Here is an 18,608-nt window from a genome sequence, read left to right on the forward strand (position 1 = left end):
TTTTATTTATTTTTACTACGTTGGAGAATTGTAAATAGATAATTGAAAAGGGAGTGTCAAGTTGAAAATGTTTGTCTATTTCTTTGCTTAAAGTAGAATTTCTTATTTTCAGGCATCCTCCATTTGTCTTGAGCCGACGTGGCTGGGGTGAATTTAAAGTGCAAATAGTACTGAATTTTAATGATACTAGGAACAAGAAAGTACAGTTTCTTCATCCTCTGGTATTATGTAGACCAGATGATCCTCTTGCTCTTACAGGATTATGGAGACTAGGTAAGTTGTGTTTTGATTATTTTTGTGAATTACTATATTATTTCCATTAATTTCACCCTTGAATCATAAGCTATTATGTTAGAAGCACTTGCTTCACAACATAATGATAAATAACAATAAGAAATAAACAAATATGTCCTCCTTCCCTTCCTTGCCTAGCTACAGGAACAACCCTCCAGTTGCCATGCAAAGAGCCAATTAAGCTGGCCTGTACAGCTGTCACTAAATATTATGCCAGTTTAATTCAGTTGTTTGTGGCGTTCATATGACCTTTCTCCCAGTTGTGTAATTATTCCTATGTGCACACAAACCTTTTGCCCTTTGGAATATGGAAATGCCTTCAGAGGAGCTGGAACAGCCATTGAAATAATTAACGAATGCCGGTGCCCCTGGGAGAGTACCCCCTTTGCCTGTCTGTAGCTCTTCACTTTGAGCTTTGGCCGCAATGAGTATATAAATATTGTTGCAACCTAACCAAAGGCTTTGATCTTTTTATTTTACTTTGTAGAAAGTGAATGCTGGCTGTTGTGCATCATAGATGTGAAGCAAGAGATTAGTACTTGCCTGGGGAAAGGATGGATGCTACAACCAGTTTATGGCAAATTTGGCTGTTGATCAACACAGTCTCTCGGCATCTTATAGGGGGCATGATTGTTCACAAACATACTCTAATGCTGAGTGTAGGTCGTGGCCTCTTCTGCTATAGAAGGCGTGTGCTTCGAAGAGGAAGAACAGAGGAAAACCTTCCCTGGTGTCTGTCTTGGCAACAGCTAGTGCCAAGCTGGGAGTACTGTCTCATACAAGAACAGTCATTTACCTCATTGAGCATGCTGTTGTCATTGCTTGATGGAAGACTTGGAGCTGACATGGCTATCAGCATGCCTATGTACTTCAACCTCTGTTTGGGTATGCAATTTGACATCTCTCACTTTGTTATAATTCCCAGATCTTGACAAAGAATCAAAAAGTCGATCTCGATCCTGTAACAACTTCCTCATGGAGGAGGACAGGTTCAGCCAATTGTCGAGATACATCAAAGATGTATACATTACAAATGGCCCAAATCTGCTACCAGAGATAACACTGAATAGAGTGAACACTAGAGAAGCAGTACACAATCCAAAGCATGGAGTCTTGAGCTGGAACATCGTAGAGGGAAAAGTAGAGGTACCTCCGAGAGGACTGCTGAATGGGTACTTGCATTTACGCATTCTTAGATCCACTAAAGTTGTGAAATCTCTTCTGAAGGAAATTAGCTCAGGCTGTACGGTTTCCTTCCTGAACTGTTTGATAAATAAACTTGTTAAATGAAGATAGGTCAAAGACTCTTCTTTAGCCACCACTTGACATTTCAACCAGGAAAAGTTGACTGCAGAAGCCCGGAGACTTGTCTCGATTGACTTCAAGCACTATATTCTTCACCATCCCTGCCATCTCTGTCTGCAAGGCCAGGGCTTTCGGTGATGTTGGAAGACTTGGCAAAAACATTATTTGTATATTAGGTTGGGGGGGGGAGACATCCAGAACAAGTAGTAATTAACTATCCTGAAGGACAATCACTACCCATGGCTTGGCCCCATGTCTGTGCCAGGTTACACTATGGCTAGACAAGCATCACCCTCTTCATGGTAGTAGATAGGGAAGTTGGCCAAAGCATTTTTTTCTCCCTCCCTCCCCTCTTCTCACCACCCCATTTACAGGTGACCTATTAACATTAGTATCAGATAGACTTCTTGATAGAGTGCAGGTTAGCTCCTGTAATGAGATTTTGAGGGTGGAAATTTTGTTTTAAATATCTACCGTATATCAGAACCACTTATTGTTTACACTAAATGTTGGACTTTATGTGACACATGCCCTTTTTGATGAGGAAAGGCGGTGATACGTCAGAAAGATTTAAACTGGTTTTAGATCTACTCTCTCACAGTGCTTCTTGTAGGGGGCATAATTGTTTGTAATCATCCCAGTGTGCTGAGTGTAGGTTGGGGTTTCCGGTGTAGTGGCAGGTGTATGCCTTGAATGGAAGAAGAAAGATGAGCCTTCTCCAAGGTCTATCTTGGCAATGCCCATGAAGACACTTAAGAAGCTTATTGCTTCTTCTGTTCTCTCATTGAGTGTGTCTCTTCTACCGTAGCTTCTGTGCATGCGCCCCTGGCTCGGTCCCTAGGGAATATGCCTCAGGATCAAGGAGCCCTCGGAGCTACGTTGGCAGACTTTTTAGGTCCTGGTGGCGTTTGGGTTCCCCCAGTGTTTGCCCCACCCCATCAGTATTTGGATGCTCTTCTTCCGTTGACATGCAAACAACCGCTAATGAGTTTGACCTAAGAAAGGTTTGGGCCTCCTTAGGTCTTTCAGGTAGGACTGCATGTTTCTTTCTCTTTCCAATCCTCACTGGGGCAGAGGCTTTGGTCTCCCTGACTACCCCAGTACCCAGGCGGGACAGGAGTGTATGGGCCTTTCTGATCCCTGGTTAATGGAGGAGCTTGGGTACCTTCCATCACCCTTCCTACTTGGACGATGGACTCCTGCTCTACCGTTAGGTAGCGATACTTTGGTAAAGCGAGCTGAGAGGATAGCCCCACTTGAGGTTGTCATTGTGCACTAGCATTCAATGGAAGACCAAAAGTTAGAAATGGTACCTCTTCCTTGTGACATGTGGTTGTGGCCTTTCCCATGCCCCAATTACTGTAGTTGAGTACCAGTTACTCCTTCCATCTCTGCTGTGATGGTGCCAGGGATTCTTTCCACGCTGTAGTCGGCTATTGTGGGGCTTTATCAGCCCAAATTACATAGCTGGCTCTGTCCTTTGGGTGCAGTGATTATATTTGTGGGGTATGGGGTATTCAAAATTTGTCGGCTTAAAATACACAAGACTTTGGACCGGTGCCGACAGAGGTAGACAATCCCTAGTCCGATTGTTTCTTTGTGAACATCCTTATTATTATTATTATTATTATTATTATTATTATTATTATTATTATTATTAAGCCCCCTGTGGCCGCGGGGCCGTAAAAAAATTAGGATAGCGCCAACGTTATCCCTGTGTCTCGTAGGAGGCGAAAGGGAAGGGACGAGGGGGCTGGGAACCCCCTCTCCTGTATTATAATCCTGTGAGACATTAAAGAGTTGGAGCTGGGGGGAGAGTGACTGCTCCTCGCACTCTAGTTTTGGGGTGTTTGAATGTGCGTGGATGTAGTACGATAGAGAGTAAAAGATGTGAGATTGGAAGTGTGTTTAGGAATAGAAGGATGGATATATTGGCTTTGTGTGAGACAAAGATAAAAGGGAAAGGTGAAGTGATGTTTGGTGAAATGTCTGGTAGAGTGTCTGGGATTGAAAGGGGTAGAGCAAGAGAAGGTGTGGCAGTATTGTTGAGTGAATGGATGACGGGTAAAGTAGTGGAATGGAAGGAGATATCATCTAGGTTGATGTGGGTAAGGGTTAGGTTGGGTAGGGAATTTTGGGCTTTTGTCAGTGCGTATGGGCCAGGTAGTGAGAAAAGTGAAGAAGAGCGGAATGAGTTCTGGAATGAATTAACTAGGTGTGTAGAAGGACTGGGTAGAAGGAATTATGTAGTTGTCATGGGTGACTTAAATGCTAGAGTGGGCGCTGGAGAGGTAGAAGGTGTCATTGGGAAGTATGGCGTACCAGGTGAAAATGAGAGTGGTGAGAGACTGTTAGATATGTGTGTTGAGCAAGAGATGATGATAAGTTCCAGCTTTTTCAAAAAGATAGATAAAAACAAATATACATGGGTAAGAGTGGCAAATGGAAGAGTGGTAGAAAGGGCATTAATGGATTATGTGTTGATAACTAAAAGAATGTTTGGAAGATTGAAAGACGTGCACATGTTTAGGGGTATGTCTGATCATTGTTTGGTGGAAGGAAAATTAGTTATAGAAAAAGAGTAGGTGGATGTAAGAGGGAACTAGTGAGAGTTAAAGAGCTAATAAAACCGGGGGTAAAAAATAAATATCAAGAAAAGTTGAAAATGGCATATGACAAAGTGAAAGTAAGAGAAACTGGAAGTTAGTAAAAGAAAATTTTGTTGGGATTGCAAGTGATGTGAGTGGCAAGAAGTTTGTTGGAGGCAGCATGAGGAAGGGCAGTGAATGGTGGAATGACGGAGTGAAGGTAAAAGTGGAAGACAAAAAGAGGGCTTTTGAAGAATGGCTGCAGAGTAATAGTGTAGAGCAGTTTGAAAGATAGAGAGAAAAATGTGGAAGTAAAGCGCAAGGTAAATGAGGCAAAGAGGGCAGCTGACCTGAGTGAGGTGGGCTCATTATAATTATAATGATAATAATAATAGATTTTACCATTGCAATTCTATTTCTTTTTATGTGATGTTTATGTTAACTTTTATTGTGTCTTTGTAGTAAAAGTTCATCAAATTTTACTAATTTCAGGTCAGGAAAACTGGTATGATGTGTGGGTCTATGAGGGATCATCTGGTGTAGAATCTAAGGACATATCAGAAGAGTTGACTGTGGAAGATGAGGAAAGCCCTGCAAAGCTAGAGAGAGAACTCCTGAATGGCACAATTTCTTCACAATTGAACGAAAATGTAACTGTATGCCATGATGGAGATACACATCTAGCTTTATCCAGTGCTAATGTGAAATTGGTGAAGGAAGAGAATGTTATATCAGATAATCATTTACGTGTTGAAAACTGTGGAAGTACAATTAGTGATGTAGATAATTCTGTTTTCGTTAAGATACCTGTCAGTGGAAAGACAAATGTAACTGAAAATGACTCTCAAAATAAATGTGACAATATCAAGGGAGAAAGCAAGTGTAAAGCAGTGCCTAGTATTGGTATTAATGATAACCAAGTGAAATGTAAGAATGTAAACCCAGGTATTGATACTGTACCCATTGAAAAAGAGACATCACCAACTAAACCCTCTGTTAGTAACGGCATTCAAAGTAAGATGTGTAAAATTCATGTCCGACAACCTGATGGGAAGCTTGTTCCATATTTCATCCCTGCTCACATGTATTCTTTGGCTGTAAAGATTGCAAATATGAGATCTAGTGATACAAGCAAAAGTCCAGCTGAAAGTAGTGAAGTAGATGGTGGTGTTGTAAAATCCTCTCAAAAATCAGGTGGTGCTGTAAACCAACTTTTAGATGAGCCGTCTGGAAGTATTTCAAAAACAGTAAGTTTACTTACAATACCAGAAAGTGGCACAAAAAAGGATGGTAGGGATGTGGCTGGGAGAAGTGTAAAGGAAGAAACTCCAGTGAAAAATGTTACTTATACCAATATATTAGCAGCAAGTGAAGTCAAAGATCCTCCTTCTAAGAAGAAAAATGATGGTGATGTGGTGAATAATAAGAGTACTCCAGTGAAGATTCTAAATTTTTCTCATAAGAATCTTACTAAAGTAGGCCCACTAACTGATGGGGGCTCAAGTGTAAGTAATATTCAGAATGTAACCAATGTAGTGCAGTCGAAACCAATACTCATGAAATCTGGGAATCTTTCCCAAAGTGCCTTGTTGCAGCTGTTATCTAAAGTGGGAATTAAAGATGGTAATAATGCCAAGCAGCAGTTGTTATTAAAGACTGGTATTAAAGGTGTTAATCTTACATCTCTGCAGAAAGCACAAGCTCAGTTTATTACAGCCAAGGCTACACAGGGTACTAAATGTAATATCCACCTTATGCCAGTTAAAATTTTACAGGACAAAGAAAAACCCAAGTCACAGGAAGGGACTGTATCAAGTGTACCACTTTCAGCAAGGTTATCATCTCAGTCAGTCCAGCCAACAAATTTTAAGTTAGTTACTAATGATGGTCAGATGATAACAACAGAAAATTTACCAAAAGGAACAATAATCAGTTCTGCCACAAAAGGAAACACTGCTAGCAAGTCAATTCCGATGAAAAACACAATTTTTACAGTTCGTACTTCTGATTTAAAGGGGATGACTGGAAATTTGAAAGAAGGAACCAGCATTATGATGCAAGATGGAAGAATCTTAGCAAAGCTGTCAACAGGAGTGCAAGGTGTATCTTCTCAGGGAAGTGCTACTACTTCAAAAATAAATCTTGTGCAATGTAGCAGCTCTACAGGAAAAGGAAGACAAGTTCATGTATCACCTCTTGTTATTGGGAGGGTAAATAACAAAGATGCAAAGAATTTACAGACTTCAACTTTGGCTTTACCTGTGAAAGCAGTTACATCAGAAAATAACCAAATGCCAATAACAAGTGTAACAGTCCTCGCTAAAGATAGTTTAGTCTCGCCTGTAGCTTCAACAAAGACAAAGGTTTTTGATCCTAAGGCTGTAGCATCTGCATCTCGTAAAATTGTGAATAATCTTCCTAGTAGCTCAACAGATGTTCTGCCCATGAAGTCTGATGATTCAGGGGCCAATACAGTTTATTCAGAAGACAATGATCGCCTTGATGAAGTAACAAGTAATACATTGGAGGAGCAAAAATTAACTGGTCAGGATATCTGGGAAGAAAAGACTAGGTATGTACATATTCTAGAATGTTTTATAATTTGATTCAAGTTTGCTTGTATAAAGATTGAGTTATTAAAGAATTTAATTTGTTTAAAACAAAATTATTTTTCTCATACAAATATCTTAATTATATTGAAATTAACTCGGGCATAATCTTGTTGTTTCTGGATGTTGGTGACCTCAGGTTTAAATTTCCTTGTCAAAATGTTCCTAATGCTATCATAATAGCCCAAAACAATTGTGTAACTTTCATTGCTTAACCCTTTACAAAATTTGTCTATATTCTCTATTAGGGGGGTAAAATTATTTTTCTTAATTTTCATTAGAGGTTGCACTATCTCTGCTGTAAAAAACTTTATGGCTTTGGCCTTTTGGCTGCAGCTGTTTATGAAGCGGTATGAATTATGTAAATTAAGAAAAGTACTTGTAATATGGTATATATCTACTACTATAAAGCAAGACATGGAGGTTGAATTTTGAATTACTGTATTTGGATTATCATAGTCCTGTTCCTCAAAGCTTTTGATGTTTAAAACGTGATTCATGTTCTTTTACTCAGTATGTTTTGTTCATTGGTCACTAGAATTAGTCACATAAGTCCTTAAAAAAAGTCCAGATATCCTCTTATCATATGTATAGGAACAAAAGGGAGAAAGATAATTTAGGTTGAAAAAGAGCTGATAGTAATCCAAGATGTTAGTGTGACGATCAGGGATTGGATTGCTAACTTTTCCTTACCTGTGTTCTTACTGGTCTTGCCATGAATTTAGACTAAGGCAAACACCTTTTGTATAAGAATTTAGTCCAAGGTGATAGTATAATTTTTTTTAAAGATGGGTGCACTAAGATATTTTTGACAAGGTATCTTATCAAATGAATTTCCAGTGGACAGCGGAGTATTCCAAGGGAATGGTTCGTCACCTATGTTATTTATCCTTTTCATGGATTTTGTGATGCATAGTACAGTCAGGGATGGTGGAGAAGGATTGAACTGGATTGGTGATAGGAATTTAGCGGACCTAGAGTACGCTGATGATACTGTCTTTGTTAGCAGAACACCACAAAATTTTCAATGCTTGCTTACCAGGATGCTTAAAATATCACACAAAGATGGGCTGAAGATAAATAGAAGAAAGACAGAGATGATAAGAACGGAGTATGCAATGGAAGATGAAGTATCATTGGAAAGAGAAAGGATTAATGAGGTAGACTCATTTAAGCATTAGGAACTATGATCTCCAATACAGCGTCTTTAGAATTATAGTTTGGTGAAAGATTGATAAAATTGAAAAAAGCAAATCAGACAGTGGCTAGGTTAAGTGAAATTTGGAAATCAAATCACCTGAAAGTACATATAGAAATTAGACTATATATCAGTTTACTGATATCAGTGTTACTCTATGGACATGAGTTATGTTATGATAATGAAACAATCTCCGTTAAATGGCAGGATAGGATTAGAAATGAAACTATAAGAGAGATTACTTGAGGGCCATATGTGGAAAAGATCATGATGAGGGGTAGATGGAGATGGTTTGGGCATGCTTTTCGCACTCCCCAAGAGAGATTAGTTTACCATACGTTCAGCTGGGCTCCACAAGGCACCAGAAGAGTGGGAAAACTCAGGCCTACATGGCTGAGGATTATGAATCGTGAAGTAGGTGATGATGAATGGAGAAGTATTGAATTAAAAGCTCAAGATAGTCACAGCTGGTGAAATCTAACCTAGGCCCTTTACGTCAATAGGCGTAGGAGATGATGATGATGAATTGGTTATCCCAAGAGATATTAAGAAAATCCTGTTTTTTATCCAAATGGGCCTATGCTTTGGCCAGTAACAGATTTAGATTTTTATTTGGAACTTTGGTGCCCAAGTTCTGAGGAGCATTCTTATTTGTGGATCTTAGGTGATCAGTAATTTTAAGATGTGTCGGTAATGTCAGTATTTAAGCAATTTTGGTAGGCATAAGAAAAATGGTAAGATAGAGAGTTTTAAGGTTGTGTATTTATTTCCTTAAGCTTTTGACTTAGTTATTTTTTATCATATATCCAGTACCATTTCGTAAAATCAGATGAAATTGATAATGTGTATTAATTTTTAAATGCTTATATGTATAGTTTTAAGAAATGCACAAATATACAAAATTTATAGAATACAAGAATTTTTAAAGAAATTCATGCATTAACTAACTGCTGTCCATATATCTCCTCCTTCCAGGAAATTAATCGCCATTTCTAAGTCCTGCAGTTCAGTAGAACAATGCGTATCACTTTGGGTCCGTGCTCTTCCTCTCATATCATCTTCGGGTTCTACAAGATCATTATTTCCATACCAAGCGACATCATCTGAAAATTTCTTGAAATGGCCTCTTGGCAAACAAAGAGCCTCTGAAGTAAGGAATTTACACTTTTTCTTTTTGATATTTTGGGAAGCATTATTAGTCGGTGTGTGCTTTCACTTACAGGAGTACAGTAATCATTTTGATGGTAGGAATACACCAAAATTTTTAGAATCGTGTAAGATAATTTTCTTGAAGGAAAATATCCTGAAGATAATATGTAGATAATAGAGCTCAAGTTTCAGTATACTTATTGGCCTAGAAATATCATTTGTTCCTACACAATTACAACCCATTCGCTCTTTACCATGGATATATTGTTTCAGTGTAGCTGGAAACTAGCCTTAAACTTAGTTACACATGGTAAACAACCTGGTGCTAGTTAGCGGGAGTTACACTAATCACCCCACTCACACACTCAGCTAGTCTATTTCTCAACTTTTGTTTTTGACTCGATAGAGAGCCAAAAATGACGTTTGGAGATCATTTGTATTTTTCCCTAACTAATACAAACCTGGAGTTATTTATTTGGATTATCTTTCGGCAAAGCTGAAAGGTAGCCATTAGACTTGAAGTGCAAAGACGTAACCCTGCCTAACCGCTTGAGCGGGTAGGCTGGGGCTGGCAGGGGGTACCCAGCCACCTCTATATACACTATATACTCTCATAGCTGTGAGGTACGTCACTTTTAATTGTAGGCGGGACTTCTGGGGGACAGGTGATGGTGACCAACTTATATAGAAACTCCAAGTTAGTATTAGTTAGGAAAAAATACAAATTATCTCCGAATTTGTCATTTGTTCCCATACTAACAAACCTTCCGTTATTTATTTGAATGACTCACTTTTAGGTGGGTGGAAGTCCTAAGTCTAGCATGGACATTGACCTGGATTTACTTAGTACAGTATATGACTGTGGTCTAGGGAAAACATTAACACATCGCTAAAATATACAAAGTGAGTATAAGAGCGGCCTGTGCAATTCAGTGTAATGAGAGTTTGTTGTTTTGTTTAAACACATTCTGAGTTTATTTATAGGAAAAACAAGAGATTTCCCATTGCTTACCTCACAGAAAACAATGGGACGTCGACAGTATATAGATTTATGACTTATATTAGGCTACACAAGGGAAGTGATAATTACCTGCAGAGGTTGAAGCCAGCTTGTAGAGGAACCCATGGTGATGTACCCCAAGTGAGGGGAAGATGAAGAAAGGGAAGCCAGACATTCTCTCATTCATCTTAGCCTTAACCTGGGTAACCAATGCCCTCGACCAACTGCTACTTGTCCATCAAGGAGCCTGAAGTATTCTTAAACCACTTGTTGAGCAGCCACCCCAGGACCAATAGTGAATGTAGCGAGTCTCCTGTGCATCACGTCTTTTAAGTAATGGGCTGTGAAAGTAGTTTGTCTCTTCTACACGCCCGCTTGTAGTACTTACAACACAGAAAAGTTGGGTTTAAATGCCAAGTATATACTAATTCCCCTGACATCATGGGCTCTAGGTTGGCGAGCCGGAGGAAGATCGGGAACCAAGGCTCTTTTGATCACCTGCCGGATCCAGGAGGAGACAGTGTTCTTAGTGATCCTCCTCTTTACCCTCCCAGAGCTAACAAAAAGAGGTGTTAGTCGGGACCGTGTTGCTGCAGTACGTTTAAGATAGTATCTCAAACTCTTCACTGTGCATAGTAACAACTGATCTGGGTCATTGGTTACAGAACGGAGACTTGCAATCTGAAAGGGCCCGAATCTATGGTCCAGTACCCCCGGATTTTGAGTCTTAGCAATGAACTCAGGGATGGAGGTGAGCGTCACTTCCCCCCATCCCCTTGAATGGGCGATGTCATACGAGTGGCCATGAAGTTCACTGACTCTTTTTGCTGAGGCTAAAGGGGGGTAAGAACTCAGTCTTCAAAGCGAGGTTTCGGTCAATTGCATGGTGTAATGGTTCCTAGGGAGGTCCTTTTAAGGATCTCAGAACGTGAATCCACGTTCCAAGGAGGAGGCCTAATTTCTGACTGAGGGCAAGTGATCTCATAACTGTACGAGTAAACAAAGCTCCAACAAAGAGGAAATGTCAACTCCTTTCAGCTTAAAGGAAGGCTTAAGGCCGAGCGATAGGCTTTAACCAGATCCTAATCCATCCATTGTCAAGGAAGTACCTAAGATTCATCCTCAGCCCCTCAGTTGTTCAAAAGGATCTTTTCTCTTTTATTGACCTGGACTCACAAGAAGGCATTCGTTTATTACATTACTTTTGACAACTGGCTGATTCTAACAGACTTGGTGGAGACTCATCTCTTACATCGAGACAAACTTCCCGAGTACTGCTTCAATTTGTGGATCGTTGTAAATTATGATAAGTCCTCTCCACAACCATCTTGGAAACTGGTATATCTTGGGATGCAAATAAACACCCAACTAGGTAAAGTCTTTCCATCATAAAGCAGATTAGAGAGGCTAAAGCAAACAGCACGCTCCTTTCCGATGCAAGATTAGCTACCAGCACATCAGTGACCTTGTCTGTTGGAACACCTGACCTCCTTAGTGGCAGCTGAAGAACTATTGGTCTCACTACAACTAGCCTCCAAACCTTCAGGTTCCAGTGAGGCCGGAGGAAAAGAGAGACCTGAGTTGGTGGGTGCTAGACAACAACCTCTTCAGTGGAGTAGACCTTCTGTCTCATCTCCCAGATTTGATGCTCTTCACAGATGCATCAAAAGAAGGGTGGGGGGTCATCTGTTGCAGCACATGGCTTCCGGACTATGGTACGAGTCCAAGCAGCATTGCCACAGAAACCTCTTGGAAATGAGAGCAGCCTTTCTGGCTTTTAAGCAATTCCAACACTCCAAGGTGCTGATGAGCGACAACACCACGTTAGTGGCATATGTAAACAAGCAATGAGGTACCTGTTCATCACTACTGTATGCCATCAAGCTGTGGAGATTCTAAGATGGACGGAAGATAACCCGTAACCATGTGCCCGTTTCATCATTGGCAAGAAAAATGTCCTGGCGGACAAACTGAGAAGGAAGACTCAGATAGTTGGCTCCGAGTGGTTTTTGCATCATCAGATACCCAACAAAGTCTTGACCTTGTGGGGTTTGCCGACAATAGACCTGTTCACGATGTCCCTCAGCCGGAAGCTTCTGGTGTATTGGTCGCCGTTGCCAGATCCCCATGCATTTTGGCAAGATGCCTTCCAACATCAGTGGGAAAATCTAGACATCTATGTGTTCCCTTCCTTCTGCCTAGTAATGAGGTCTCTGAACAAAATAAGGGCAACACAAGATCTTTCAATAGCTCGGATGTGGCAACATTTTAGAGAATGATTTCCAGACTTTCTACATCTGCTCAAAAAGGTGCTGAGGGAGCTTCCTTCAATTCAAGATCTACTCAAACAACCACATGCAAAGATTTACCACAAGGCTTTATATGTCTTCACGCTTGAAGGTTATCTAGCATCTCCTCTCGTCGAGAGTTTTTTCACGGGTAGTGGCGAAAAGGATGTCTGGATACCTCCGGGATTCATCTTCCGCTGTCTGTTAGGCAAAGTGGGCAATCTTTTGTGGTTGGTGTTGTGGAAGGGGTATTGTTCCTCTCGACGCCACTATTCCAATGATAGCGAAGTTCTTGTTATACCTTTGGAAGGAAAAATTGTGCTCGGTCTCAGCAGTGAAAAGTTACCGCTCAGCATTGAGCTTTGGCTTTATACTAAGGGGAGTTGACCTCGACGGAACTGTCCCTTCTCATATGGAGTTTTGAGCATATCTGCCCTCAGCCAAATTCGTAAATAATTTGTATTTTTCCTAACGATGCAAACCTTTAGCTATTCATTAGGGGTATTAATTTCGGTGAAACACCTTATGAGCCATTGCATTAGTCATCAGACAGCGACTTGATGCTTAACCCCTTCAATAACAGACTGCTGATCTGCTACTTAAGCTAAATACGAGATTTGTCACCATCAGATATACTTGTTCTCTTACTCTATAATAAGATACATTTCCATATTTATTTGTTTTACTACTGATTACAGAATAAATTTTACAAAAGTTTGATTTATTCTCAATTGTATTTCACTGTAAACAACTGAAATGTTTTTCTATTCATTGTGAAGGGATTATAGAAAGTTTTTTAAGAAATTTGTTTTATGTAATTATCTTCAAATAATGGTAAAGCACTGCAATTTTGTGTAAATAAAAATTTATATTCATTGAAGTGACTTATTCTGTAATGATAATTCCACGATAAATAGCCGTCAAAAGATATAAACTACTCATTAGTTATAATTGACTTTACGTTGTACAAAAATGTAATGAAAATATCCATTTACTGTATTTCCTTTGACACAAGAAGAGTTCTATAATGTATAACTATAAGGTGTGGTAAAGCACTCTGATTTTATGTGAAAAAAACTTTATATACTGTATTTATTGAAGTGACTATTTTATTCCGTGATAATTCCATGATAAATAGCTGTCGAAAGATATATAACTACTCAACAATAATAATGGATTTTACATTGAACAAATATAGTTAAAATATACACTTGTTTCCTTTGACACAAGAAATATTCTATAATGAATAATTTATAAGGTGTATATATGATAAACAAAAAACATGATGACAAGAGATGCATATTTCTGAGAGAGAGAGAGAGAGAGAGAGAGAGAGAGAGAGAGAGAGAGAGAGAGAGAGAGAGAGAGAGAGAGAGAGAGAGAGAGAGAGGGGGGGGGGGGGGGGAAGGTAGGTAGGTAGGCATAAGGTTTGTTCACTCGTCTGTCATTCTACCTTGCGTGTGAATGTTACTATGAACTGGATCATTCCTCTTGTGGGTATTTCATGTGCTTGGAAATAGAGACTGAGCATGTAAGAACATGACGAATACTGTAATGCATAGGATAGTAGTACAGTAAATGGTAATAATGACAACAGGTTAACTTTTACTCTTGAAAACAATAAACAATATTATGAAATATATATGACATAAAGATGATATTTTGTAGAAATGATAGTAGAGAAAAAAGGAATAAAATAAAAAGAGACAAATCTTGTCGTGTGTCATCAATGTGCAATACAGTATTATCTAAATGGAAGACGACCTGTGAATAGTGGTTTTCACGCACCCTATCTTTATACACGACGCCCTAAGGGTGCTCGGGCAAGGGTAGTAACCTCTGCATTCCATGCTTTAACTTTCTCTGGTATATTTGGAAGTATTTATATCAGAAAAGTGATAAGAAGGAGCTTTTCACCGGGCGTCACAGGTATCTCCCCAGAAATAGATTTTTCCTTCGTCAAAATCCCTTTATTGGTAAGTTTTCGTCTCGTAGGTGGGATTTGTGCTCAGAGGCAAGGAAGCTTTCTTTGGGATTTGAACACTATTACAGCATAGAAAAACAATAAAGTAGACTTTAGATAATCATGAATAAGGTCTAAAATCGCAAGTATTACAATTAGTGGTGAGGTGAGATGTGAATGCACTAAAATAGACCTTACATAATCATGATTAAGGACTAGAATCGCAAGTATTTCGATTGGTACCGTACTAGTATGGGATGTGAGGATTTCTGTCTCCAAGCTGGGGGTGTCAGGTGAGTTTGAGTAATGCCTCAGGTAGAGAATGTCACTATTGGCTAGGGAAAGTGATGTGATTATTGTATTGTAACAAAAATAGACAAAAATATATCTTACATATTCAGAAATAAAGGCTAGAATCTGAAATACTTTGTTGGTTGGCTGAAGACAGGTGGAGGAGGGGCTGATACTAGGGAGAGGAAATTTTTTAGTGAAATCTCCAGAGTGTGAACTGTGCGTGATATACAATCATGTGCTATACTCTTTCATAGCTTAGCTTGTAATAATGATAACATTAATGATGACGTATCCTGACATCATGGTGTGTATTACCAGGCATGTTTTGACGTATACTGACATCATTGTAACTAATGGGTTAAGACGGTCTTCTTTCTCAAACTAACCTCTATAAAGAGAGTCAGCGAGTTGCATGGTCTTTTTTATGACGTCTCCCATGCATGGGGATGGGGCAGGTAACACTCAACTTCATCCCAGAGTTCATTGCTAAGACTCAAAATCCAGCTGTAGCAGATCCTAGACTGAAGCACTTCCAGATTAAGAGTCTCTGGACTGTAACCGATGACCCAGATGAATTGTTACTGTACCCTGTGAGGGTTCTGAGGTGTTATCTTAAATGAAACACAGGAGTTTGCCCATACATCAACAAGTTGTTTATGAGTACAGGCAGGGTCAAGATGAGAGTCACTAGGAATATGATGTCTTCCAGGATTCGACAGGTCATTAATCGGGTTTGATTCCGGACTCTCCTCAGTGTTCTAGGTGCAGAGCCCATGACTTATGGGGCATCAGTAGGTCCATAGCATTCAAAAGAAACTATAGTACTCTGTGGCGCGGGTACTTCAAGTTGGTATTTGGAAGCATTAGACGACCTTCACAGCCCACTACTTGCAAGACATGAACCCACATGAACCTGATACCTTCTTCATAGTTCCTGTGGTGACTGAACAACGTGTAGTTTAAGACACCTCAGCTCTCTTGTAGGACAAGTAGCAGTCAGTTGAGGGCAGACATTATCCGGAAGTTAGTCTGGCATGAATGATCGAGTGACTAGTCTCTTTGTTCTACATCATACCCTCCCTTGGGGTACAGCATCTATAGAACTCTGCAAGCTGGCCTCCTCTGTCTGTAGGTAAAACCATATCCCTTGTGTAACCTGATATATGAAATATCTGAAATATATTTGTTATATCACCGTCCTTCCTGCGAGGGGGAGTCCGGGAAAGTCTAGGTTATGTATACCACTCCAAGAATCCTTACCTGTTCAACTCACAAGGCTTAGTTCTGACACAATTACACAGATTGCCCAGGCCATCATCTCTCGCTCATATTCAAGAGTTTGCAAGGTGTCAGGGGGCCTTATTAAGCGCATGCAAAGTAGAGTAACACCCCGGGTCATTGTACATTACCAGGCAGTTGTTTAGGACTTTCACCCACCTAAGGGTGAGTCTCCTTAGTAAAGAGCGGAAAGGTTTGTATTAGATGTTGAAACAAATGACAAATTTAAAAGTAATTTGTGTTTTTCCTAACTATTCAAACCTTGAGTTCTTTACGCACACTGGGCCTGCCACCACCTACCTCTGTGAAAGTCCTGCCTGCAATCAAAAGTGACATCATATCACCAGTATGTGTGTGACAGAGGTGGCTGGTGTACCCTCCCCCCTCACCCATGCTACCTACGCTAACGGGCGGCTGGCAGTTATACCTTGCTAAAAGTTTTTTGGCTATCTCCAGCTTTTGCAAAAATATATACCCTTAATAAAGACCTCAAGGTTTGTATAGTTAGGAAAAATACAAATTACTGTCATATATGTCATATTTTGTTTTACATGAATAATTTCATCCCATTACAGTTTCAAAGAAGTCGTGAAGTTAAACGTTGGTTGGACATGTGTGAGGTTCATGACAAGGAGAAATGGACAGTACGTAGAATTGTTGGCTGGACTAGAAGATACGGTTATACACCCATACCATACAGGGGATTGCTTCTTACAGGTTAGTAATTGAAAGATAAGAATCTGGTGTACCCTTTCAGTGATTTGCTAAATAACAGTATTATAATTATTAAACTGCAGTTGCAATGGGATTTTCATTTCGGTGACGTAGAATTTATTTACTGATATAAATCTCTTTTTGTTCCTACACAAAAATGATGATTTTGTCTTTTGATATAGGAGATACAGTGTTATATGCTTGGATGGGTGTTTAATTGTCAAAAGGGGAATTAGGTAATGTCAGGTGGGTGAGAGGATTCACCCATCCACCCACTTCCCTATGTCAAGCTTCTTTTGACTTTGGGCAATTTGCTGTTGGTGTGTTTGAGAACATTTATTTGGTCCATTTGTCATAGTGGAAGCCTGTAAGGCAACTGATTTGAGGAAGGTCCTTCAGAAGGGCAAGTCATGTGGCATGTGTTCAGTGTGTGTTTTGATCCCGTGTATTTTGTACTTTTTCTATTGGTCATGACTTATAGTCTTCCTCCTGTGTCACATGTAAAAAGTAAAGGTAAAGGTGGCTGATCTCAGTTCCAGTATCATCCGAACTGACGTGGACCAGAATGTCAGCCAGCAGTATCTCCCTAGTAGACAACTTAAACTCACAGTTCTGGGTTGGGATCAGCCTGCTGCCATGCAAATGCTATGCAAATGTGTTACAGTACTATCCTGGTGGTACTTTTAGATCGAGACACATCATGCATTTTTTAGTTCTCGTGAGTTCATACAGTACTTTATTTTTTTCTAGGATCAGAGCATTCTTATGTGAGGGAATGGGAACATTTCCCATAGTGGATTCATGTGTCTTCACTCCTTTTGACGGACAAAGCAACTTGTGGCACTTGTGACTTACAGGGACGTAACATTCCCGTACCCAAGAACCCAAGACCAATCTTTTTTTATAAGTCATTTAGTTCATTTAAGACCACTGATTTTGGTGAAATAACCAAAGTGCCCCTATCAGGGATGGTCTTTGCAATTAAGAAGGGCTTTGGTGCTCCTTGAAGTATGAAACTTGTGGCACTTGTGACTTAAAGGGACCTAACATTCCTGCACCTACTGAGCCCAAGAACCCAAGACTAATCTTTTTTATAAGTCATTGAGTTCATTTAAGACCACAATGATTTTGGTGAAATAACCATAGTGCCCCTATCAGGGACGGTCTCTGCAATTAAAGACTTTGGTGCTCCTCGAGGTATGAAACCTTCTGTGGTTTGACCATGCTGAGATGGGTCTTGTAAAGTTTTGGATGTCAGTTCAGCTGATCTAGAAAGATATTGATACCCCATTCACTCGTCAACGGAGGTTTTACGTTCCAGAAGAGAGCTTACTGACTCCCTTTCTGATTGACTCTTCAGTTTGTGAACTGATGGTGATTATTATTATTAAAAGGAAGAAGATTAACCAGTCCAATGATCACTGATGGTGAGCCTCTCCTTGGGTCAATTAATCAGAGGAGAAGGTACACCCTTCTCTGATTCTTACTGCATGGCTATGGGGTCCATTGCCATGGTCTCATTTCAGGTGGTATGGTTAGCCAGTGATTACTAACAATAGCATATTTCACTTTTTTAACAAACTTGTCAACCATCAATAGCAAACTAGTGGACTAACAGGGTGTTGAAAAATAGAAATGCAGTTATATCATACTTGTTTCGATGAAAGAAATCACTGCTTTACTCCCCTGAGGCTTTCACTGAAGTGTGGCTTTAAGGCAAAATTAGAGGACATATGGATCCCTCATGTAGTAACCTTCAAGACCCTTGGATCTTTTTCAAGGGTGTCACAGTCAAACCTTCTGAAGTGGCCATGCCATTGAACTCCTATTTGTTCCTTCACAGATACAAACCCTTCGCTCTTTACTATGGATATATAGCTGGAATCTAGCCAAGGTTTTAATGACCCTTTGCTACTTAGTAGGGAGGT

General features: G+C 39.9%; 1 protein-coding gene across 4 annotated transcripts in view; it reads left to right on the forward strand.

Moving 5' to 3' along the window:
* Nucleotides 1-18,608, forward strand: part of LOC137642679 (YEATS domain-containing protein 2-like) — a 128,856-nt gene that overhangs the window by 72,622 nt on the left and 37,626 nt on the right. For all 4 annotated transcript variants that reach the window (XM_068375457.1, XM_068375455.1, XM_068375456.1 and 1 more), the window contains exons 6-9: nucleotides 113-273; nucleotides 4,680-6,759; nucleotides 8,970-9,144; nucleotides 16,542-16,683. In XM_068375457.1, the coding sequence (XP_068231558.1) occupies nucleotides 113-273; nucleotides 4,680-6,759; nucleotides 8,970-9,144; nucleotides 16,542-16,683 (2,558 nt within the window). The remainder of the gene's footprint in view (nucleotides 1-112; nucleotides 274-4,679; nucleotides 6,760-8,969; nucleotides 9,145-16,541; nucleotides 16,684-18,608) is intronic.

This window comes from Palaemon carinicauda, chromosome 6 (assembly GCF_036898095.1).
Source record: "Palaemon carinicauda isolate YSFRI2023 chromosome 6, ASM3689809v2, whole genome shotgun sequence".
NCBI lineage: Eukaryota > Metazoa > Arthropoda > Malacostraca > Decapoda > Palaemonidae > Palaemon > Palaemon carinicauda.